The sequence below is a fragment of the Thamnophis elegans genome, chromosome 14 (assembly GCF_009769535.1).
Source record: "Thamnophis elegans isolate rThaEle1 chromosome 14, rThaEle1.pri, whole genome shotgun sequence".
Taxonomy (NCBI): domain Eukaryota; kingdom Metazoa; phylum Chordata; class Lepidosauria; order Squamata; family Colubridae; genus Thamnophis; species Thamnophis elegans.
The window spans coordinates 49,030,058-49,053,470 of NC_045554.1; the positions used below are offsets into that span (position 1 = coordinate 49,030,058).

Sequence of the window (23,413 nt, forward strand, 5' to 3'; positions counted from 1 at the left end):
AACTAAACCAAAGCGTGAACATATCTAATTTCCCCACAACAACCCTGTGAGGTGGCCTGGGCTGAGAGCTGGCTGGTGCCTAAGGCAGGACTGAAACTCTCCACCACCCACCCTCCACCCAGTTAACCTTCACCCATAGACCAAACTGGCTCTATTCATACCCCAACATTAAACTGTATGGCTGTGCGACTGTTGTCTACTTTTATTATCTGTATTTTGTCTTTTATGTTCCCCTTTTTTCCCCCCTTGAATTGTTCGCCGCCCTGAGTCCTCCCGGAGAAGGGCGGCATACAAATAATCAAATACAAATACAAACTCCCAGGAGGCTTTGAAACGTTTAACATATATATTTCTATGGGTTAGGAATTCCAGGGCTGCCCTCTCTTGTTCTGTTCCTCCCTGTGAGGGGAGAATAAACTCGGAAGACAAAAAGATTGTCCACTGATGGCCCAAGATCTCTTGAGCAATTGTGGAGAACGTGGTGATTGCCCCAGAAGTTGAACTTCCTATCCCATGCCCAAAATCTAGGAGTTTTTTAAAAGATTATTTGAATTAAAAGAATAAGTCCTACGTGGCCTACCGTATGCAGCAGCGTTGCATTTATTCATACTGCGTGACCCATCACCATTATTTCTTTTTATTCACATTCTCCAGCAACTTGAAAAAAAATCCTTCCAAAATCCCCCACTGATGTCATAGCTGGAACATGGCTCTGTGGGATGGCTGGAGGTTGGCCGTGTTCCCAAAGGAAGCTTTATTGCCACTCAAAGGATTGCATGAAATCACCTTTTTTTCAAGGTTACATTTCAAGCGTTCAAAGAGTAGAAGATAATGCATACTATTATATATTAACTCTGAATGGCTGCAATTAAACTTCAGATTCAGAGCCAAAATGGAGACCCCTGTAATTCTAATAATCTATTATAAGTATCCTCTACAATAAGTTAAAAAGCATTATGAGAAAAAGCATTATGAGAACCAAACCAGACCTGAGTACCCTTTTATAATTTTACATGCTTCAACCTTCCAGCATACGAAGCTCCAATCAAGGCAGCCATTTACAGTATTTCACCATAAGAAGCCAATGCCTATCAATGCAAGTGACAGATATTTTTTTTCTCCTGGCCCACTTCCTCCACAATCACTTTCAAAATGTCACTTCTGTCAATAAAGCCATCTAGTTGAATTTTATGTCTATACATCAAATGTTTCTCAGTTAAGGACCAGTTATCTAAATAGGCATGTAGATTATGCTCTCGGTTTGGTCACAAGTTTACTCGTGTCTCCCAGAGGAAACCAGCCAACATCCTGGTTGTGTCTGTCACAAAGTTGATTACTGGGATATTAACGTAGGGGAAAGTTTTGCAAGTTTGTTGTTGTTTGGAAGTTGTTGGAGAAGGGAACCATTTATTTAGGGAAGAGCAGTGAAGTTTCTATTCAATGAAATTGTGAAAGCCTCTCAAGCATTACAAATCTGATCTTCAAACAAAATGTTAACACAGCTTTAACATTATTTCTGCCTAAACTAACTTTATTTTCTAACCACACTGCATTGAATCTGTTGCTCAACTATTAAATATCTCCTGCTTACCCAACTGAGCAAATTCTCTTCTGCAACTTGACTCCCGGGCCTTTTTATGAAGCAGCCGTAAAGTGAGATTTAGACATTAAGTGTGAAACCTACTGGGTCAGGCTGGACAGCCTCTTAGAACCCCTTCACTTCTATATTAAAAGTCACATAGACAAGAGTTGGAACTTGCAATAGAATAACAGGGAGAGTTAGAAGTTACTTAAAGGAAGTCTCCCCATTCACTAACCGCAGGATGTTCTCGCCAACGTCCCTAGGTCCAAACTCGTGTTAAAAGTCCAAACCACAAAGTTCAATTAAAGTTCGTTAATAACACGTAAGCCACACCTGAAACAAAAGGAGAAGTAAGACCCTCATCTCCTTATAAGGCTTTCTCCTCAAGGCAACCACTGAGAAATGAGTTAAGTATTTCCGTGTTGCAATGCTTTTGGGAATGTATAAGAACGCGTGCTTCGATAATGAAGGTTGTTCAGAACTTGCAATGCTAAGCCACGGGCTCGCTTTCTGAACCTGGCTGCCAAATAAACTTTTCCTGTATCCTGAGATGTCTAACGCCTGTCATTTTCTGCAACAGAAGGAACCCAAAGGACTTAAAGGTGTGCGCAAATTCAGAGTCTCTGAATTACTGGTGAACATCCTTTTAATAACTCCCTGTGTCCACATGCAAAAGCGCCACACCCACTTCTGGAACCAGAATAAATACACTTTTGGCCATGGTGCTGAAATTTCCCACTTCCCTATTTGATTCTGCTGCCTGTGATGCTATCCTCTCTCTTGGCATGTCCTAATTCCTCTTCACCAGGGAGTTGTTTCTGGGGTCTTCTATTGCAGTGTTTCTCAACCTTGGCCACTTGAAGATGTCCGGACTTCAACTCCCAGAATTCCCCAGCCAGCGAAAGCTGGCTGGGGGATTCTGGGAGTTGAAGTCCGGACATCTTCAAGTGGCCAAGGTTGAGAAACACTGTTCTATTGTGATGCTTCCAGTTCTGCAACCAGGCCTGCCCAAAGTCTACAACCCAACGGGTGCAGCGCTGGCTTCCACCCGCGCTTGGGGCCTCCGGAGCCTCCTTTCCCCACCATTCGCTGGGCCCTCCGCGCCATGGACGGCGGGGGTGGGGATGCCTGTCTTGTCCTTCCATCAACCGGCAGCTCCAGGCCTGGAAAGGAAAGCGAAGCGTTGCCCCCGAGGGCCTCCCCTGCCGCCTGGTCTCAACCCCTCTGGGGGGAGTGGGGCTACGGCACCACAAGACCCATGGTGCCCGGCCAGCGCCCCCCCCCCTGGTGCCGCCACCCTCTCTCCCCCCCCCCCCGCTAGGTGGCAGCACGGGGCCTCCCTGCAGGGCGGCGGCGGCCATCTTGAGGCCGGGCTGCCCGCTTCCTAGATGGCCGCCGCCTTCCCGTCGCGCGGCCTGCCTGCCCGGGGATGACGGGCGCCGCCTCGCTGCTGCTGCTGCTGCTCCGGCGCGGGGGCCGCGGCGGCCTCCTCCTCCGGCCACAGGCTCCTCTGCCGGGCGGCCCCCAGGGGGCTCTGGCGCGCCGCTGGAGCCGGGCCCCCGCGGAGCAGAGGCCAAGCGGCGACCTTCAGGTGAGCGGCCGGCAGGGCCCGAGCCAGGCGGAGGGAGGGGGGGGGGGCGTTGCACGGGGGGGCTCCTCCGCTCACGCCGCGTTCTGCCTTTTCCAGCCGCGGCTGCCCGGCCCGCTCTCCAGGGGCTGCTGGGCCCGGCCTGCCTGGACCCCCGCCCGGCTGCGGAGGCTGTTGGGTGAGTAGGAAGCGTCGCCCCCTCCCCTCACCCACCCACCCACCCCCGCAGAGGCTGCAGGCGACCCCAGGAACGTCTTCCAGAGTAAACCGAATGGGCGAAAAGGAGGAAGGGGCTGCGGGGCTTTTGCCCAGAGAGGCCAGACCCGCTCAAGCAGGGTTTCTCAACCTTGGCGACTTGAAGTCCTGTGGACTTCAACTCCCAGAATCCCCCAGCCAGCGCAGCTGCGCTGGCTGGGGAATTCTGGGAGTTGAAGTCCACAGGACTTCAAGTCGCCAAGGTTGAATTCTGGGAGTTGAAGTCCACAGGACTTCAAGTCGCCAAGGTTGAATTCTGGGAGTTGAAGTCCACAGGACTTCAAGTCGCCAAGGTTGAATTCTGGGAGTTGAAGTCCACAGGACTTCAAGTCGCCAAGGTTGAATTCTGGGAGTTGAAGTCCACAGGACTTCAAGTCGCCAAGGTTGAATTCTGGGAGTTGAAGTCCACAGGACTTCAAGGTTGAGAAACACTGCCCGGGGCTCAAGAGAGGGAAGTGGGTGCATTATGTTCCAGCCTGGGCAGTTGCTGGTCGTTTCCATCCCCTCTTAGCCACTCTTTGCTCCGATCCCAGCAAGACTTTCTCTCCCCAGCCCTGCCAAGAGAGGAGGAGGAGGGAAGGGGTCTGGGCAGTGCCCCCAGATGCCCTTTGGGGCCTCCCCTGCCGAGGAGCCTGAGAAAGATGCTCCGGAGGAACACCCCCCCCCCCATCTTTGCCCCAGAGTTAGAAAGGGATACGGAATGAGGATATAGAGGGGGAAACAGGCAGGGTTAATTTTCACTTACATGTTTTTAGATAGCAATAGCAAGTTAGACTTATATACCGCTTCATAGGGCTTTCAGCCCTCTCTAAGTGATTTACAGAGTCAGCACATTGCCCCCACAGTCTGGGTCCTCATTTCAGATAGATAGATGGATGGATGGATGGATGGATGGATGGATGGATAGATGATAGATAGAGAGAGAGAGAGAGATGATAGATAGATAGATGATAGATAGAGAGAGAGAGAGAGAGAGAGATGATAGATAGATAGATAGATAGATAGATAGATAGATGATAGAGAGAGAGAGAGAGAGATATGATAGATAGATGATAGATAGATAGATAGATAGATAGATAGATAGATAGATAGATAGATAGATAGATGATAGATAGGTAGATAGTAGATAGCAATAGCAAGTTAGACTTATATACCGCTTCATAGGGCTTTCAGCCCTCTCTAAGTGATTTACAGAGTCAGCACATTGCCCCCACAGTCTGGGTCCTCATTTCAGATAGATGGATGGATGGATGGATGGATGGATGGATGGATGGATAGATAGATAGATGATAGATAGATAGATAGATAGATAGATAGATAGATAGATAGATAGATAGATAGATAGATAGATGATAGATGATAGATAGATAGATGATAGATAGAGAGAGAGATAGATAGATAGATAGATGATAGATAGATAGATAGATAGATAGATAGATAGATAGATAGATAGATAGATAGATAGATAGATGATAGAGAGAGAGAGAGAGAGAGAGAGATGATAGATAGATAGATGATAGATAGATAGATAGAGAGAGAGAGAGATGATAGATAGATAGATAGATAGATAGATAGATAGATAGATAGATGATAGATAGATAGATAGATGATAGATAGAGAGAGAGAGAGATGATAGATAGATAGATGATAGAGAGAGAGAGAGATAGATGATAGATAGGTAGATGATAGATAGGTAGATAGTAGATAGCAATAGCAAGTTAGACTTATATACCGCTTCATAGGGCTTTCAGCCCTCTCTAAGCGGTTTACAGAGTCAGCATATCGCCCCCACAGTCTGGGTCCTCATTTTACCCACCTCGGAAGGATGGAAGGCTGAGTCAACCTTGAGCCGGTGAGATTAGAACCACTGAACTGCAGCTAGCAGTCAGCTGAAGTGGCCTGCAGTACTGCACCCTAACCACTGCGCCACCTCGGCTCTTACAATCACTCCTCCTTTACTGGGTGCCATAAAAATGCTATTCTACAGTGAAAACAGTCATTTAAAAAAAATCAGCTACAGCAATACGATTCATAAAATGCGTAAAGGAGGCTGGTCAGGGAGCCCTCTGTTTCATAAAGTGGTTTAAAATGCCCGAGCATTTCTCATGGTTTGCATCTGGCACAACAAGATCAGCATCCTGGCCCAGTTGGGGCCCTGGAGCAAAGGAGCCCTTCCCTCCCCCCCCCCCCCCCTCAGTGTCATGTCCTATCCAAGTGGTCCTTGAAGAGGCAGCTGACACAGGATGCTTTGAAGCGGTTCTGGGAGAGGAGGAACCCCCTGCCCTTTCTCCTGAAGCCTGCTTGATGGCGGGCCTGCCGTTCTTCCTTTTGGCTGCCTCCGTGTCCCTCTGGAATGGTTCCCACGAGGCAATGGCTGAAAGGGCCACCTGACAGAGCTGCAGCTTCTGTCTCCACTCTGGGGTGCTGAAGGTTAAGCCAAACCCGGTTCCTTCCTTTGAAACTGAGGACTCTGCTTCTTTGGAATGGCAGCTGAGCGATTCTGCACTCCTGGCTCTTCTTTGTGCCAAACAGATCAGAGGTTCCTGGCCTTGACTGCAGGCTTCCTTACTGGTGGCGCCTGCTGCTATTTTTCCACGTCTGGTTCTCATCGCAATGACCGAAGCGGGGGGAAGCCCAAAGGGAAAGCCCCCAAGGAAGATGAGGGTAAGTTTGGATTTATATGCAGTTTTGCTCTGATGCCCCTAACTGTTTTTTGGGGTTTGGGTGAAGCACGTCCGTCTGTCTCCTCTTTCCTGTCAGCCTCCTTAGCCTCTCATCAGCTCAGATCTCTCTGCATCTTAAATTACTCTGAACAAGCTGGGTCTCATCAACCGTGTTGGCCCAGAAACCTTCCTGTTTTCTTGTTTGGCTTTGCTGAGCTCTCTCAGATGAACAAACTTCTCTGTATTTCGAGCCTTAATATATTAAAATTAAAATGACACGTTCTTGGGTTGAAAAATTTTTTTTAGGCTCATGGCCATTTTATGCCCCAGCTTAATTTTATAAGGAACCTATACTTTTCTCCTCAGCAGCTGGGTGTGCCTTCTTACCTGTGTGTGCTTAATGCAGGTGACTCTGTAAGGACTGTATCACAAATGACGGCTAAGCCTTGCTCTGGGCAAAGAGAAAGGACACTGGATATTCCACCACAGCTGGGAATGTGGGCATCTCGTTGTCTTTAATTTGTTCATATATCATTCTTGAAGTAATATTAAAATGATATTTACTTAAAAAATCAAAGGGAAAGGATAGGTAAATGTTTCTGTTGTAAAGACGGTGCATTTATTCAGAGCCTTATTAAAATATTTTGTTGTAGAGATTTATATGCATGTGCATCTGGACAGGCCAGGCATAGGTGCTCCCATTTCTTATCTCAAACACGTTATGCCCATAGGAGGGCAAAACAGGCAAAGCCCTGCCACAAATGTTTGTAATGTTTGTTTGTAATGTTTATTAACATTTGTAGGCCGCCCTTTTCCCTGAGGGGACTCAGGGCGGCTCACATAAAATCAGGGAGGGGAAGTACAAACAGTGACATAGACACATATAATAAAAGTAATAAGCAACATACATTCATCATTCGGGAGGGGCAACTATCCTTGTCCCCAGGCCTGACGGGCTACCCAGTTCTTAAGGGCTGTGCGGAAGGCCTGGACGGTGGTGCCCTGGTTCCTCATTATGTCAGCCCTTTGGGGCACCTTCTCCCTTGTGAACTTGGAGTGTTACGGTCTATTTTGCCGCTTTGTTTGGGGTCCATCTGAATGTCCCTCCTTCACCTGGCAAGGAGGTGCTTACAAGGGTAGAGAGCTTCTGGGAAGGAGGGCAGGTTTGCTGCTCATCCTTTGCACCGTAGGGATCCTGAGACACTGGTTGTCTCGTGGCCCAAAGGAGGCCTCTTCCAGCCCCTGAAAGGGGGCCAGGGAGCAGAGAGCATAAAAGTTTGCTTTTTAACCCTTCTTTATCACATGCAAACAATGTGATCCACATGAAACCCTCCGTCTGTTTTTGTGAGTTTCTCTAACGGAGGGGTACTCAAACGTTTTGAACAGGGGGCCGATTCACACTGTTGGGGGACTGGGCTGGCTGGCTGGGCGTGGCTGAGTGGGCATGTGACTGGGTGGGCGTGGCAGCAATTTAGCAGTCCATTTTGGCTCTGTCCTTGCTGTCCTTGCTCAACCCAAGGAATCTGTTTACTTAAGAACCACCACCACCGCCACCCCCAAAAGGGAAAAAGAGCGCAAACTTTCTTGCCACTTCCCTAACTTCATTACAACAGCAGCTTCAGGCTCCTCAAAATAGCCCATTAAAAAGAGAATAAAACAAACAGGAAAGTAACTCCTGATCACATGTTTCAGATGACCACACAATAAACCAGGCTGAGAACTGCTCCAATTAAGACTGCAACTAAAATCCCCATGATGGGCATTGAGAGACATTGGAAGCGGGCGGAAGAAAGCGAGACTCAACGCGCACGCACACACACACACACACACACACACACACAGAGCAGGGAATGGGGCTGGGGCATCAGACAGCATCTGCCTTGACTGCCGGAGGGGAGGTTCCTCTGATCGGGCCAGAGGGTGTTAATGGTGGAGAGCCCTGGGCTCCGAGGCCCTTCCAGGCTGCAAGGGCAGCTATCCAAAGAGGCCGTGGGGAGTGGGCTGCCTTGTTTCCCGAGCCTCCTGTGGGCTCCTTAGAGGCCAGGCCAGCCCTGGGTGAAAGGGCTTTGCAAGCCTGCTTGTGGTTTAAAATGGTGCAAACCAAGGTCCCACGGAATCTCTGGCCAGGCATCCTTAGGAGCCCCTTGGCTGCTGCTCCCGTCTCCCATCAGCCGGCACCTGGGCTGGCCTTTGACCGCAGCCTCTGACGAGGGACTTTCCAAGGGAGAGGCTGTCACCTTCCTGTCTCCAGAGGACGCCTACTCCTCCTGCCTTTGGAATAGAAGGGGCCCTGCTGGGCCCTGTCACTTCGGGAGGCTCTGCTTGTGTCTTTGCCGGCTCTGCTTTCTGTCCCTTGGGGGAGAGCTGGAGGGAGGGGCTGAATTGGCTCAGACAGCTACATCCTCCCAGGGTGTTGCAAGCAAAAAGCAGGCACAAGGGGGCTAAGTTGAGGACTGGCGCTGTGGCTGCCCTTCATCCTTGGTGAAGCTCTGCTTTTCAGTCGCCTTCTCCTCTGCCAACGAAACTGGTTGTAGAATGCAGCCTCTGTGTATTGTCGGGAGAGGGATAGCAATAGTAGCAATAGCAGTTAGACTTATATAGAGGGCACCAAGGACTCCACGTTGTCCAATTGTTTAAAATGCTTTATTACGGATTCAAAAAGCAACTAATTTCTTATTATATTGTTATATTATTATTTATTGCCCATTCCCATTGCTTATTCAGCATGACCTATTGTTTCTGCCAAAATGGTGCAACTGCCTTTATCTATTGCAGCAACAAGCAGGGTTTTATGTTGCTTAAGAAACTTGGGCAGCCCCCGTGATCTGGAGATGGAGAGAATCCAGTCCCTGATATGGAGAAAGGAACAATACCTTTGCACATGGATCCCCTCCCACATACAAACACACAATTTAGCAATAGCAATAGCAGTTAGACTTATATACCGCTTCATAGGGCTTTCAGCCCTCTCTAAGCGGTTTACAGAGTCAGCATATCGCCCCCAACAACAATCCGGGTCCTCATTTCACCCACCTCGGAAGGATGGAAGGCTGAGTTAACCTTTGAGCCGGTGAGATTTGAACCGCTGAACTGCAGATAACAGTCGGCTGAAGTGGCTGCAGTACAGCACTCTAATCACTGCGCCACCTCGGCTCTTTTTGCCCCTCTGCCCTGTCCCTCTTGTCGGTGCCCAGTTTAATGGGTCGTCCCTGCAGAGGCAAGTGCCTTCGTTTGCTCACAATTGTGTTGTTTGGGGATCTGAAAAACGGCGCAGCTAGATTTTGTGACCAAGGTGCAGCCACGTATTGGGGAGTCTGAATTATGGGCCTCTGGGCAGGGAAGTCATTTCGTAATTCTAAGCTCTTTGGGAAAGAGGGTGTGCTAGATGACCCTGACGCCCCCAAAGAGGGAAGCTGGTTCTCCCACATGGCTGGGGAAAGGGCTGGGCCTGCTGAAGAGAGGGGGCTGCTGTCTGGGGTCTGGGAGGAGGCTGAGATTAGGAACCTCCTGCTGCTGCAGAGCCGATTTCCCTCCACAGTCACGGAGGTTCTGCTCCAAGCCCAGCACGTGTGTGAACGGGTTGAGGTCATAGTAGTGCTAAACCCAGTTCCCAGTAGTGGTTCAGAAGCCAGCGCAGCCTTTTCAACGGCCAGAATTCTGCCCTTCTCAGCAGCTTTGCCTGTAGTACTAAGCCAGGGTTGGAAACTAGAGTCCTGCATCTCCATCCCCAGGAGAAAATGCTGCGAAAGGTTCCTTTCCTGTGATTCCCGGGAGAGTTTCAGGAGGGGTGGGAGTCATTGCAAAGCTGTCTTGTCTGCAGCTTTCTCCTTGGCAATGGGGGCAGCTCGCCCTTCCGTTCATAGGTGCTGCAAGGAGGCAGCCATGCTGCTCTGGCCGTTTCTAAGATAAAAAATACCTTCCTCTCGTCCCTTGGGGGCTTTGTCTGCTTTTGTCTTGAGAAGCGCTGGCTGGCTGGTACAAAGCCCCCCCACCTGCTGAGGAGCAGGGCTGGCATCCCCACTAGGCAGCTCCCTAAGGTCTCCTGCGCCCCAGCCGTCGGCCTGGCCTGAATAGGCCTCTCCTGCCACCCAGCTGGCCACCCTCCATTCAGGCCGGGCAATGGCTGAAACACAATCCCCTTCTGCAAACCAGATGCTGGCTTTCTAGTCCCAGCTTTGTTTTCTAGGGAAGGCTGAAATGTGGAATGAAAACGGGGGGCGGGGGGGGAGGCTGTGGCCCGAGGCATAATCAGCTTGTTGTAACGTTGGTCTTGATGTGCTCTTGTGTTTCCTCTCCCCAGAGGAAAAGAGGCGCCGGGAGAGGGAAGACCAGATGTACCGCGAGCGGCTGAAGGTCCTCTTCTTCATCGCCATCATCATGAGCCTGCTCAACTCACTGACCACCAGCGCGGGAAGCATCTCCTGGAACGACTTCGTCAATGAGCTGCTGGCCAAGGGGGAGGTGCAGAGCGTGCAGGTGGTGCCGGAGAGCGAAATCGTGGAGATCCACTTGCACCCGGGAGCCGTTGTCTTTGGGTGGCCCGTGAGTGTCCTTTTCGGGCCTTCGTGCGTTGGGAAATGCTGTTGTGGGCCCTCAGCTTTCGAATCAGGAGCCGGAATTCTTTCAGGTTTTTCTGAATGATTTCAGTCAATGAAATTAAAGTGAGAAATAAAGGAAGTCAATGGCTTATGTGTGTTCCTTGATCATTTGAAGGGCTTCCTAGATCAGTGTTTCTCAACCTTGGCAACTTGAAGATGACTGGACTTCAACTCCCAGAATTCCCCAGCCAGCGAATGCTGGCTGGGGAATTCTGGGAGTTGAAGTCCAGACATCTTCAAGCTGCCAAGGTTGAGAAACACTGTCCTAGATAGAACACAGCTAAAGCATTTGGCCAAAGTCTTAGGCTAAAACTTTTGAGCTTTGGACTGATCTGAAACTGGTTTCTAGTTCAGGAGTTAACCGGTGGGAAAATGAAAATATAAATAGTTTTGACCCAAGACTTCAAGGGGCCTTGGATGTTGACAGGCTGGGAGGCCAAGTAGGTGAAGAAGCCGTTTTTGCCTTGCTGGGGATATTTTCTTCCTCTGCAGAATGGCCTCTCCATGAGCACCGGCCAAGGGCTGCCTCTGTGTTCCCTTCTCGAAGGCTCACCTGGCTGGGACTTCTCCGCCCCTTTTGTCTCCTACAGAAGCTGAGCCTGACCTACGTGATGAAGGTGGCAAACATCGACAAGTTCGAGGAGAAATTGCGAGCGGCCGAGGAGGAGCTGAACATCGACCTGAGCGACCGGATCCCCGTCTCTTACAGGCGCAGCAGCTTCTTTGGAAAGTACGGAGGGAGGGAGGGAGGGCTTGACTTGCCTCCCCCCCCCGGCAGCCTCTCTTGTCCACCTGTCTCCCTTCCTCACAGTTGTTGGTCTGCACTCTGATCTTGGGGCGCACAGTGACCAGATGTAGTCCTGAGCACTATTGTCCTATCCTGAAGATGAGGTCTAGGGTGGATTCTGCCATGGAGTGGCCTGAGTTGTCCGGCCCAGAATGGAGGACCCATAGGGACTGCAGATGCCAGGACCAGGGCCCGGCCTAAGGCCTCTGGGCAAAGGAGTTCCTTGGGGAAAGGCCGGCCGCCTGGGAGTGCCTTGATGGTCCCTTCCTGGCAGCAAACTCTGCCTCTTGGCTGGAACCCCAGAGTCTCCTACGGAAGGACACAGACACCCAATGCAGTGGGCTGGCATAGATTCCCCTTCGAGTCTTCCCCCAAGCTGAAGCTGCATGGATTTAGATTTAGATTTTATTTGGTTTGTATGCCGCCCTATTCCCGAGAGACTCAGGGCAGCTTACAAATAAGAAGGGAAGGGGAATACAAGAAATAAAAAACAACAATTTAAAAAAAATCCAACAACATTCATAACTTAGGATGGGGCTGGATAATTCAACAGCCCCAGCCTGCCAGAACAGCCAGGTCTTTACCGCTTTGCGGAAGGCCGGGAGGGTAGTAAGGGTCCGGATCTCAACGGGGAGATCGTTCCAGATGGCCGGAGCTGCAACAGAGAAGGCCCTCCCCCGGGGAGTCACCAGCCAACATTGGCCGGCAGATGGAATCCGGAGGAGGCCAAGCCTGTGCGATCTTATAGGTCTCTGGGAGGTGACTGGCAGGAGGCGGTCTCTCAGGTAGCCAGGTCCTAAACCATGTAGGGCTTTAAAAGTAACGACTAGCACCTTGAAGCGTGTCCAGAGACCAATGGGCAGCCAGTGCAGCTCGCGGAGGATAGGTGTAACGTGGGTGTACCGAGGTTCACCCATGATCGCTCACGCGGCTGCATTCTGGACAAGCTGAAATCTTCGAACACTCTTCAAGGGCAGCCCCATGTAGAGGGCGTTACAGTAGTCCAGTGTACTACTGGCGCCTGCTTCTCCTTTGGAACAGTTAAGTGAGCAGGCAGGCAAAGGATTTACCACAACCCCCAGGCTCCCCGCGGTGTTTATTCTGTCGTTTGAGAAATCCAGCTTCCTGCTGTGCTTTTTTGCTCCCCAAAATCTGCCTCCGGATGCCAAGGCCTGACCCTCTTGTGCTCCTGTCTCGGCAGTGCCCTCTACACCTTGGGGATGACTGTGGTGAGCGTCGGCATTCTATGGTACATTTTCCGGCTGGCTGGCATATCGGGAAGGGAAGGCGCCTTCAGTGCCTTCGTAAGTAGCCTCACCATGGGGGGGGGGGGGGAGGTTGACATCCTCCAGATGGGGGTGGTCAGAGACTGGGCAGCCTGGGGCTCAACAACCCTGCTATCCGCTTGGAGGGCAGCAGCCAGCACAGCCCCACCGTGGGATGGGAAGCAGGAAGTAGCCCCACCTGGGCCCTGTCCGGGGAGGGGGAGGCCGGGTGTGTGCCTCTCGCTAGGAGTATCTGAACTCCTCTCCGAGCGCCACAACCAACAGGGGCTAGAAGCTTGCTTTTTCTCCCCCTCCTTGGCAGAACCAGCTGAAAAGGGCTCGCTTCACAATCGTGGACGGCAAATCTGGGAAGGGCATCAGTTTCAAGGACGTGGCAGGCCTGCACGAGGCCAAGATGGAAGTCAAGGAATTTGTGGATTACCTGAAGGTAAAAGACACGGCCTGCCTGGGGAAGCAGGAAGGCCGAGGAGAGGGGATGGCTGGGGAAGCTTCCTCTGCTCATCCCGAGAGGCTTTCGAGCGAGAGGGGCTGCAGAATCCCTCCGGCCTCCTGGGGCCCCTGTGGGAGAGAGAAGAGCGTTCTCTGCTCCACCCCTTCCTTTTGCTTCCAGAGTCCGGAGCGCTTCCTCCAGCTGGGAGCCAAAGTGCCCCGAGGGGCCCTCTTGCTCGGGCCACCCGGCTGCGGCAAGACCTTGTTGGCCAAAGCGGTGGCTACGGAAGCCCAAGTGCCATTCCTGGCGATAGCTGGCTCCGAATTTGTGGAGGTGATTGGCGGTGAGTCCTCTTTCTCGGCCACGGAGCCTCCCGGGGAAGGAGATGATTTCCAGAAACCAGTTTGCCTCATCAAGAGGCTGGTGGCGACGGCCACTCATCTGCTGCTTCCTACCCCCTGGTCCCCCACCGTTTCTGACCCTAGAAAGCTTCTGCTGGAGCCCCAGGTTCCTTGGGAGGATTGGGGGGCTCTCGGGGGGGGCTTCCAGAGCCCAGAACAAGCACCGGGGCTTTGACTAGCCGAGCTTCCTGCGGTGCCCTTTGCCGGCTCCAGGCAGAAAACCCGTCTGGCTAGAAACTGGCCCCTGTGGGTTTGTTGGGCTGAGAGCTGCGAGGATCCCAGCCAGTAGGAGCAGAAGCTCTTGGGGGCCCAGCCTCCCTCCCTTTAGACGGTGCCTCGGTTCAGAGCTCCCTGCCCCTTTGCCCTTCTGCAGGCCTTGGCGCTGCCCGGGTGCGGAGCCTCTTCAAGGAAGCCCGGGCTTGTGCCCCGTGCATCGTTTACATAGATGAAATCGACGCGGTTGGGAAAAGGCGTTCGACAAACATGTCCGGCTTCTCCAACACCGAAGAGGAGCAGACCCTGAACCAGCTGCTGGTAGAAATGGACGGTCAGTTTCTCACGGCAAAAGGTTTGGTTTTGAAGCCTGGGGCCTTTTCCTCCCACCGCACCCCAAAAGGAAATTCGCCTCCCCATGTTGGGCATTTCCCTCCAGCATGCCTCCTCTGCCCCCCTCCCCACTCCTTTCCCAAGTGGCTGCCTCTTTCCTTAGATCTGGGGGGCTCTGGGCTCGCCTTCATTGTCAGCTCTGCCGTTTTCCTCTGCTGCCTCTGGTGGGTTTCTCCTTGCGGGTCAGGAGGGAAGGGGAGCATCAGTGCTGCCGACCCAAGTTCACGTCTCCTCCAGGGAAGCAGAGCGATTCAAGGCGTTCCTTCAGCTCTGATCCTCTTCCTCCGGTGCTGCACCAGAAGAGTCGCCCTGCTCTGGCTCCTTTTTAAAGCCCCTTTGGGGAAGGGAGGCAGATGGAAGTGCTGGGAAGACGGCCGGCCTTCTCTCCAGCTGCAGGCTGAGAACCAGGGAGGCCTCCTCCAGAGCACCAGCCTTGCACGAATGAAAGGCCCAGCCTTATGCGCGTCAGAAGTGGCAGAGCCAGCCACTGCCTGCCTGGCCTTCTAGAGTGATGGGGCTGCATTTCAGGGCTTATAGAGTTGTAAGCAAAATTGAATCTCTGCTCGGACTGGTTGAAGATGATTGGATTTATTATTACATTTATATGCCGCCCTTTTCCCCGAAGGGGACTCAGATGAGTCACGCTCAGCTCTTGGCATCTGAATGCTGAGGCAATTCCCTCGTTCCCTGCTCCGAATATGTTTGGCTGACTTCGTCCCTGAAACTCCTGTGGGTTCTTCGGCTTTAATATCTGCGCCTTGCTTGGAAACGCTGTTAGTGCCCTTCGTAAGAGCCCGAGCGGTCAGACAGCCAAGCTTTATTATTTATTGTTACACAATAAATGTTTATGAGCACCTCCTTCCTGAAACTTCCTCCCTCCTCTTGGTCCAGCATCCAGACTGGATTGCCCCTGGGTGGCTGCTGTGCCCATGGCTCAGAGAGGGCATCTCTGGCATCTCTGCCTATCGTCTCTGAGCTTCTGCCGTTTCTCTTCTGCAGGGATGGGGACCACGGACCACGTCATCGTGCTGGCGTCCACCAACCGAGCTGATATCCTGGACAACGCCCTCATGAGACCCGGGAGGCTGGACCGCCACATTTTTATCGATCTGCCCACTCTGCAGGTATCCCAGTGGAAGTGGAGGAGGAAGGGGCCCCTCTGGATCCCTGAGCCAAAAGCCTCCGACTCTGTCCAGCCACTCACCTGCTTGGACGGCCCACTTTCCTTCTGGCGCTTATTCACTCTGAGTCATGGGACCCAGGTGTTTGTTTAAAGCCAGGGGCCTGAACGGTTTGTTGCTCCTGTCCTTCTGGCTGAGGAAGATGGGTCCACAAAGGGGGTTGGAGCCTTCCTTGCTCTTTGCCAGAACCAGCCGGAGAAAAGGGGTGCAGGGCCCCTCCTGCGCTTCTCTCTCTCTCAGGCTCCCCTCATCCAAGGAGAGCAGGAGCTCCTTCCCCCTCTTCCTGGCCCAGCTGCCCTTTCTGGCTCTTCCCTCTTTTGGCCTGAAATTCCTCAGATGCCTGGTCTGGAGCTGGAGCTGCGCAGCTGCCCTGAAGGGGAAAGGAGCAGGAAATCCTGGCAGCTGAGCCCCAGGCTCTAATCAGGGCTATTGTGAGCAGCCACATGAGTCACACTCTGGCACAGGGCCAACCTGACTTCCCCCCCCCCGCTCCCCCCATTTCCTTCCTTTCATTCACGCATCGAGGGAAGGGGGGGCGCGCTTGTGAGTCTGCTACCTTGGTGCTGGCGGGGCGATGGTGAAACGGTTGGAGATGCATCGAATTCACCCAAAGCCTTCGGGGGGAAAAGGGGGTTGGCCATCTCAGCGGGCTTTTCCCCCCCTTTGCTCTCTGGCTCAGGGCCCATTGCGCCCGAGACATCCTGCCGTGGCCCAGGCAGACGCGCTCTGCATTTAAGCCCGTCCCGGGGGCCTTTGGGGAGCGCAGGATCTGCCCTTCTTTGCCCTCCAGTTCTTGGGAGGCTCTGCTGGGTCCTCAGCAACACACCCGCTCTACTCTTTGCAGGAGAGGAGGGAGATCTTCGAGCAACACCTGAAGGGGCTGAAGCTCTCCCAGCCCAGCAGCTTCTACTCCCAGCGCTTGGCTGAACTCACCCCAGGCTTCAGCGGTATGTGGGGGGGTTACAAGACCCAGCTTCTCCAAACCCAGAGCTACGGGGATCTTCCCTCTTGGAAGAGAGAGCAAGGCATCTCTCCCAGCCAAGCCCCATTCTGGGGTGGGTGCCACTTTGCTGCTATCCGCTCTGCCTACACACACACACACACACCCAACTCAGAACAGATGTTCCTCCGCTTCCCCAGTCACATCAGAGCCACCCCAGGCCACGCCAGCCTGATTCTCCCGGCTCCCCCGCCCCCCTCCCTTTTCCTGGGAGCACCCTGTGGTTGGGCCCAATTAACTCCTTGCTGCCCAGATGTGGAGCACCTCTGTGTGGGCAGCCAGGCCTGCGGTTTGAATCCTGCTTAGGCAGCACAATCTCCCTGCTTGAAAGGCCTGCTTCTCATTTGCAGAAACCTCCTCCCAACCCACCTCCAGGTTCCCACTGCTGAGGGCTTGCTTCCCTTTTCCTTTGGCGGAACCTCTTATTTTCCCAGTTTTTAGCATTTAAATAAAATGCCACGGTTGATTTTTTTTTAAAGGCATTTAGAGGAAAATGCCAGGATGCTGGTAATGAATGAGGTTCAAGGAGAGAGAGAAGAGAAACACCTTCCAAGGCAGAGGGAGGTGCAGGGGGTGCTAGCCATAAAGAGCCTGTGAAATCCCTCAGCTGCAGAGACCCTTCCCCAGGATGGGGAGACCCAGATCCAAATTCCACTTGCCTTTGAACTGGGCACCAGGCTCAGCCTTTTAAGAGCCGAGGTGGCGCAGTGGTTAGAGTGCAGACCCGGAAGAGGGATCCAGGAGCTGAGGTGGCGCAGTGGTTAGAGTGCAGTATTGCAGGCTACTTCAGCTGACTGCAGTTCTGCAGTTCAGGGGGTTCTAATCTCACCGGCTCAGGGTTGACTCAGCCTTCCATCCTTCCCAGGTGGGTGAAATGAGGACCCGGATTGTTGTTGGGGGCAATATGCTGACTCTGTAAACCGCTTAGAGAGGGCTGAAAGCCCTATGAAGCGGTATATAAGTCTAACTGCTATATTCAAGGGAAACCAAACACTTTCCCAAAGGCGTATTCCGATAAGTGCAAGGGTTTGCCAAACTCCTTGTCATCCTCTCATCGTAAGGTATTAGTTAGGAATTAGTAAGGGTGCTGGGAAGTGCCCGCCCACCATCAACAGGGCAACCTCCAAAAACTGAACAGGGCCGAATTTCATGGGGGGCTTTGGGGCGGGGGAGGCTGGCAGGAAAAGGAGGATGAGGGGTTTGGATCCAGCGGGGGCTCCAGAAGAAAAGAGGGCAGAAACAGCCCCCTGGTGCATCCTGGGGGGCAGCAGTTGACACAGCAGTTACGGCTGCCCCTTCCTAAGCCTCATCCCAGTCACATGATCAATCTTCCACAGCCACCCCTGGGCTTCTCGGTTCCCACAGCCACACAACACACATCCCAATATGTTTCTTCATTACACAAACTACTGGTGCCCTTTATGGCCATAGACAGTGAAGGGGTTGGAAAGAAAGCCTCAAGCCGTTTCCTCCTGGATTTCTCTGCCTTCAATCCTGCCAGATGTTGGAAGTGTTTTGTTGCCTTGAAAACGAAGCAGTTCTGTCGGCTGCATTTCCCTCGCCTTGTCCGGCCACCTCGGTGTAATGTAACCGAGAGGCTCCACTGCCTTTCCTTGAAGAAACAAAAACGCTGCTCTTTTGAAAGCTGAGCGACCAGAGCCCAAGTGTGCGAGGCACTTGTGCGAATCCCGAGGTCTTTGGGGAGCTCTTAGGATTTGCCTCGCGGTGCAGAAGAGCCCAGGGTGGAGGTTTTGGACCTGTGGACAGGCGAGAAGGAACTCTGAATGGAGCAATGAAGAGATTCACATTTGAGGTCAGATCCTGCAAGAGGAGGCTACATGGCCACTATTTCTGCAGGCGGGGAAAGGCAGCTAAAGCAGTGTTTCTCAACCTTGGCCACTTGAAGATGTCTGGACTTCAACTCCCAGAATTCCCCAGCCAGTGAATGCTGGGGAATTCTGGGAGTTGAAGTCCAGACATCTTCAAGTGGCCAAGGTTGAGAAACACTGAGCTAAAGGAATGAAGGATGCTGAGACTTAGTGCCTTGGATGACCAGGCAAAGGGGGCTGCCCCCCATCCCAACTCAAGGGGCGGACTGGCTGCCTGGCACTGCCTTCCAGGCTGGGTTGGCAAGTGAGGAGCAGAGGTGACGCTTTGCTTTCTCTCCCTCGCTGGTGTCCCTGCTGGCCCTTGGACCCTCTTCTCACCCTGGGCTCTGCTGGGCGATTAGGGGGGGGGGGGGCTGGCCCCACTGAAGGTCCCATCTTGGTTCCTTAAGAGCCCCCTGCTCTCTTCCCTCCCTTCGATGCTCCAGAAGCCGGACGAGAGTCTCGTTTCCTCCACAGGAGCTGATATTGCCAACATCTGTAACGAGGCGGCTCTCCACGCTGCCAGGGAGGGATACAAGTCCATCGACACCATCAGCTTTGAGAGTGCTGTGGAGAGAGTCATCGCAGGTAAGCTTCCTGCTTTCCCTCCTGGAGCGACCGTGTTCTTCAGCCTAGATTCGGGAGGAGAGCTCTGCTAGGAGAGCCACCCACTGACCAAGCCAAGCACGCTGGGTCTCTGTTCCGGCTCAGTTAGGATCTGGCGGTGTGGACCTCCAGGCTCCCCTGAGTGCTAACTGTCTCTGATCATGCTGTGCTTGGTGGACATTGTGTCCTTCTTCTGGCCTTGATGGGAGCTCTCTAAACACAAGTGGACGGAGAGAAGCTCCCAGGCTGCTGGCCAAGGGTGGGGGCTGGCATTTTGGTTCCAGTAAGGATCTCCTGATGGAAGCAGGCCCCAATTTAGCCCCTTCTGAGTTGGGGAGCCTTCACAGTAGCTGGTCGAGATGAATCAGGCATGCTGGAATTTGTAAGAGACGAGGGGAAGAGCGAGGCTGCTGGAGGTCTTCTGGTGGGGAGCCTCACCTGAGCAGCCAGCTCTTGGGGGACAGAAATCGTACAGTTCTAACCAGAGACCTTGTTTTTATGCTTGGGTGTTTCTTGGCTGCAAGGATACCTCGAGGTTCGAGGTTCATTTTATTTATATGCCACCCTATTCCCTGAGGGGCTCATGGCGGCTCACAAACCCAAAGGGAGGGGAGAGGTAAACACAAAGAAACTACAACAGAAAAGGTACAGGGGAATTTTAAAAACAGCCAACAGCCACACGATTCGAGAGGGGAAGGGAACTCATCGACCCCAAGCCTGCCAACACAGCCAGGTTTTAACGGCTTTTCGGAAGGCCTGGAAAGAGGTGAGGGTCCGAATCCCTGCGGGGAGTTCGTTCCAAAGGGGAGGCAAAGTTTAATAGCAGTTAAAACTAGAAACGGCTCTGTAAGTCTCAGGTGTGAGATTGTGGACTTGTGTGGTTGCCTAACAACCCATTTGTTGTAAGCCTTTCTTCAAGCCAGTGTTGTTCCTTGGCCTCTTGGTGGTGCGAAATATACAAGAGGCTTTTGAGCGCTTGGCCTGGTAATGCTGGAAACACAACCTGGGAAACGGACAGCTTCTCCCCCCACCCACCCCTCCTTCACAGGAGCTGCCAAGAGAAACAAGATCCTTTCGCAGGAGGAGCGGAGAGTGGTGGCATTCCACGAATCGGGCCACGCCTTGGTGGGCTGGCTGTTGGAGCACACCGAAGCAGTGCTGAAGGTAAGCTGGCTCTCTGCTGTGACGCTCGGCTGCAACGCCAGGCAGGTCAGCTGACGATCCCTCCTCCCCCTCCCCCTTTCTTTCTTTTTTTAATATAAATTTTTATTTTTATTACGTAGACAACACATACACGGAACAATAAAAAAAAATCACATACAGCATGTCGTTTGGCTACAGGTGTTTTAACATCCATATTCTCAAATAATATTTTACCATCTCAGATTTTTCATCTGGTATAACTAAATACCTCACTTTCATTGTACAGTATATGTTCAATTACAATTAGTATTATTTTTTTCCAGTAAATCATGATTCCCTTACATTCTTGATTGTCTATTTGATAACAGTATAACTTTATATAATCCCAATGTGATAGAAAAAAATTTTTTTTACCAACCATTTATATTTGTATATCACTATTTTCAATTATGCATAATTCCACCAATCAACTATCAGGTATGCTTATGTTCATTATTATCCTTGTACATCACACCTTCAAACGGAAATCTTATTCCTTCATTTTTCAACAAAAGATTCTAAATAGTCGCTACAAATATATATATACCAATTTTCAATTATTCCCTTATTAAAATTATTTATCAACAACAAGATATCATTGTAATATGTTCTTAATGTTATACATTATATCACCAATCCTCTATCCCCCTTTCTTGTTCCAGGTGTCCATAGCTCCCCGCACAAACGCCGCGCTGGGCTTTGCCCAGATCCTGCCAAAGGACCAGTACCTCCTGACCAAGGACCAGCTCTTCGAGCGGATATGCATGGCGCTGGGGGGCAGAGTCGCGGAAGCCATCACCTTTAACAAAGTGACCACAGGTGAGGAGGGCCGGCCTTGCGCAGAAAGGAAGCTCCTTGGCCTCCCGAGGGCAGCGGGTGCCTCCCTTCGGGTGGGGTTTTGAGAGCCCCTTGGCCGCCTCTGAAAACTTTCTCAGCGTTAACCTTTGTCTTCATCCTGCCTTGGTCCAGGGGCCCAAGATGACCTCCGGAAGGTCACCAGGATAGCCTACTCCATGGTGAAGCAATACGGCATGATGCCCGCCATCGGCCACCTGTCCTTCCCAGAGACGGAAAGCGGCAGTCGGGGGGTCGGAAGGCGCCCCTTCAGCCAAGGGCTCCAGCAGATAATGGACCACGTAAGCTCTCCCAGGGGGGCCGAGCAGCAGGGGAGGCGGGGCTGGCTGGTCTCGAGTGACAGGGCTCTTGAAGCGGGACCCCTCCCCATCGCAGCTTCCCAGGCAGGAAGGATATCCGGCTGGCCTGATCCCTCCTAGTGGGCAGTCAGGGCCAGGACGCTGGATCCCCAGCCGCCTCTTCTCCTGGCTGGGAGCTTTGACTGAAAGGCTGTGGCCCCCATTCCTTCCACGGCTGCCTTTTTCCTAGGAAGCGAAGTTGCTGATCGCCCAGGCGTATAGGCGCACAGAGAAGCTGCTGATGGACAACCGGGATAAACTGCAGATGGTAAGGCCCAAATAGAGATCGGGAGAGCTGGGGAGGGTGAAAGGCCGGGAGAGGATCGGCAGTCGGTCCCTAACAAATTGCTCCCTTCTGGCTTCTCCTGTGAGGTTCAAGTGAATCTCAGAGCAAGTGTGCTATTAAAGAGAAAGAACACATTATAAAACTCCTGCTTGAAAGCTGGCAAAGAGCTCCGGGCTCTGCTAGGGTGCCCTCCCTGCAGCACCCCAAAGGCTGCCCCTTTCAGGAGGTGCAGGTGGAGCCAAGGAGCCAAGGGGCTTGGGAGACACCAGGAGAAGCTTTCTGCCCTCCCCTCTTGAGGATGGACAAGGCTGCGCAGGCCCATGATGCCCATTCCCACCCCTTCTTCACCTTTCCTGGGCTGGCAGGGTCTGTGGTAGGGAAAGAGAAGGTGGATTCTGACCTGGGCCGTGCCAGGAACTTAAGAGATGGCCAAAGGATGTGCAAAACATTTCATGCCGGTGTGACATGTCTCCGGAGCACCTTGTTTTCCTTCCAGGACAGGCAGATCTGTGATTTGATTCTGGAATATCTAGATGTAGATGATGCAGAAGGAAAGGCAACTCGTGATATTCTAGATGCGCTGCATTCTCAAAAGGAAATGTGGCAGGTTTGCCACTTTTCAGTTTTCCCACTGGCAGAGTAATGCCTGCTCCGGGCAGCTGTTTCTGGCTCCTTAGCTGGAACGCAGAGGTCAGGGGAGAAGGGTTTTCTGCAGCCAGATTTCCTTGACCACAACCCCCCCCCCCCAACTTTGGAAGTGGTGAAGGGGCCGAAACCTTTCCCCAGAACGTTCTGTCCCGTTTATCAGGACCCCTGAAGGTCCTGAAGGTGCGTTGCAGGGCATCGGGTCCCCCGTGCCGTTTTGGCTCCTGTGGCAAATGGAAGCTTATTGATTGAAGCCTGCCAATTCTTCTTCTCCAGCTGGCAGACGCCCTCTTGGAGAAAGAAGTGATCAACTACGAGGACATCGAAGCCCTTCTCGGCCCTCCCCCACACGGGCCCAAGAAGACGATCTCTCCCCAGAGCTGGATTGAAGCCGAGAGGGACAAGCAGGACAGGGGAGAGGAAGAGCCCTCTCCCCAGCTGCCCCACTACAAGGAGGAGCAGGAGCCTCACCTGAACTCCGTTTGAAGCCCGACCATGAAGCGAGTAGCCGCTTGGGTTCAGGGTTTTTCTTCCAAAGGTAGAAATGCTAAGGGCGCTTATTTTGGCATCCTGAAACCCAGCCCAGTTTGGATGTGGGCAAGTAGGCAGGCCGAGAGCGGTGAGCAGTGCCGGAAGCGCCATCTTTGAGACCCCTTTGGTTTTGGTTCATGGGACAAAGCCAGCTCTCTGCCTGGGGTCTCCTGCTTAGCTGTCCCCACTAGAACCCTTCGCAGAGAGGCATGTTAGAGACCTCCAAAGTAGCCCCTTGCATTGCAGACTTGAGAAAAGCAACTATTTTAGTCCTGATATGGAAGCGCCCCCTACTGGCATGCTCCGTCACCTCCTGTGATCAGCGTCTGCCACCTGGTGGCCTGCTGAGGAACTAGCACCACAATTTGTTCTGGTGGAGAACTCCAGTTAAGCCAGTGTTTCTCAACCTTAGCAACTTGAAGATGTCCGGACTTCAACTCCCAGAATTCCCCAGCCAGCGAATGCTGGCTGGGGAATTCTGGGAGTTGAAGTCCGGACATCTTCAAGTTGCCAAGGTTGAGAAACACTGGGTTAAACCACCCAGTTCCTCCCTGGTGGTGTTGGGTATTTTCAAGGGGAACCTGACTGTATGCAACACAATTGAATGGTTCTTGGTGAGGGAGCAAAGGCAGCTGAGAATTGGGGCTCAGCAGCATCTAACGTGAAGCCACAAGCTCCCTACTCTTGTCTGCAGCCTGCCAACATCTTCTTCGTGAAAACCCATT

General features: G+C 52.5%; 1 protein-coding gene across 1 annotated transcript; it reads left to right on the forward strand.

Moving 5' to 3' along the window:
* Positions 1-2,929: 2,929 nt before the first annotated feature.
* SPG7 (SPG7 matrix AAA peptidase subunit, paraplegin) lies at positions 2,930-22,696 on the forward strand. The gene is made up of 17 exons (XM_032230626.1): positions 2,930-3,173; positions 3,270-3,348; positions 5,958-6,089; positions 10,389-10,630; positions 11,277-11,416; positions 12,675-12,777; positions 13,061-13,186; positions 13,370-13,532; positions 13,964-14,137; positions 15,196-15,320; positions 16,222-16,324; positions 18,723-18,833; positions 19,900-20,015; positions 20,696-20,852; positions 21,003-21,169; positions 21,417-21,494; positions 22,434-22,696. The coding sequence occupies exons 1-17, from the start codon at positions 3,012-3,014 to the stop codon at positions 22,641-22,643; spliced, it is 2,388 nt and encodes a 795-aa protein (XP_032086517.1). The 5' UTR covers positions 2,930-3,011; the 3' UTR covers positions 22,644-22,696.
* The last annotated feature ends 717 nt before the right edge of the window (positions 22,697-23,413 follow it).

What these genes read in the sequence shown, in the direction of transcription:
- SPG7 (XM_032230626.1), top strand. Translation starts at nt 3,012, where the DNA reads ATGACGGGCGCCGCCTCGCTGCTGCTGCTGCTGCTCCGGCGCGGGGGC. An exon ending in AAGGCGCCTTCAGTGCCTTC is followed by an intron (nt 12,778 to 13,060) that starts GTAAGTAGCCTC and finishes CCTCCTTGGCAG; the next exon opens with AACCAGCTGAAAAGGGCTCG. An exon ending in ACTCACCCCAGGCTTCAGCG is followed by an intron (nt 16,325 to 18,722) that starts GTATGTGGGGGG and finishes TTTCCTCCACAG; the next exon opens with GAGCTGATATTGCCAACATC.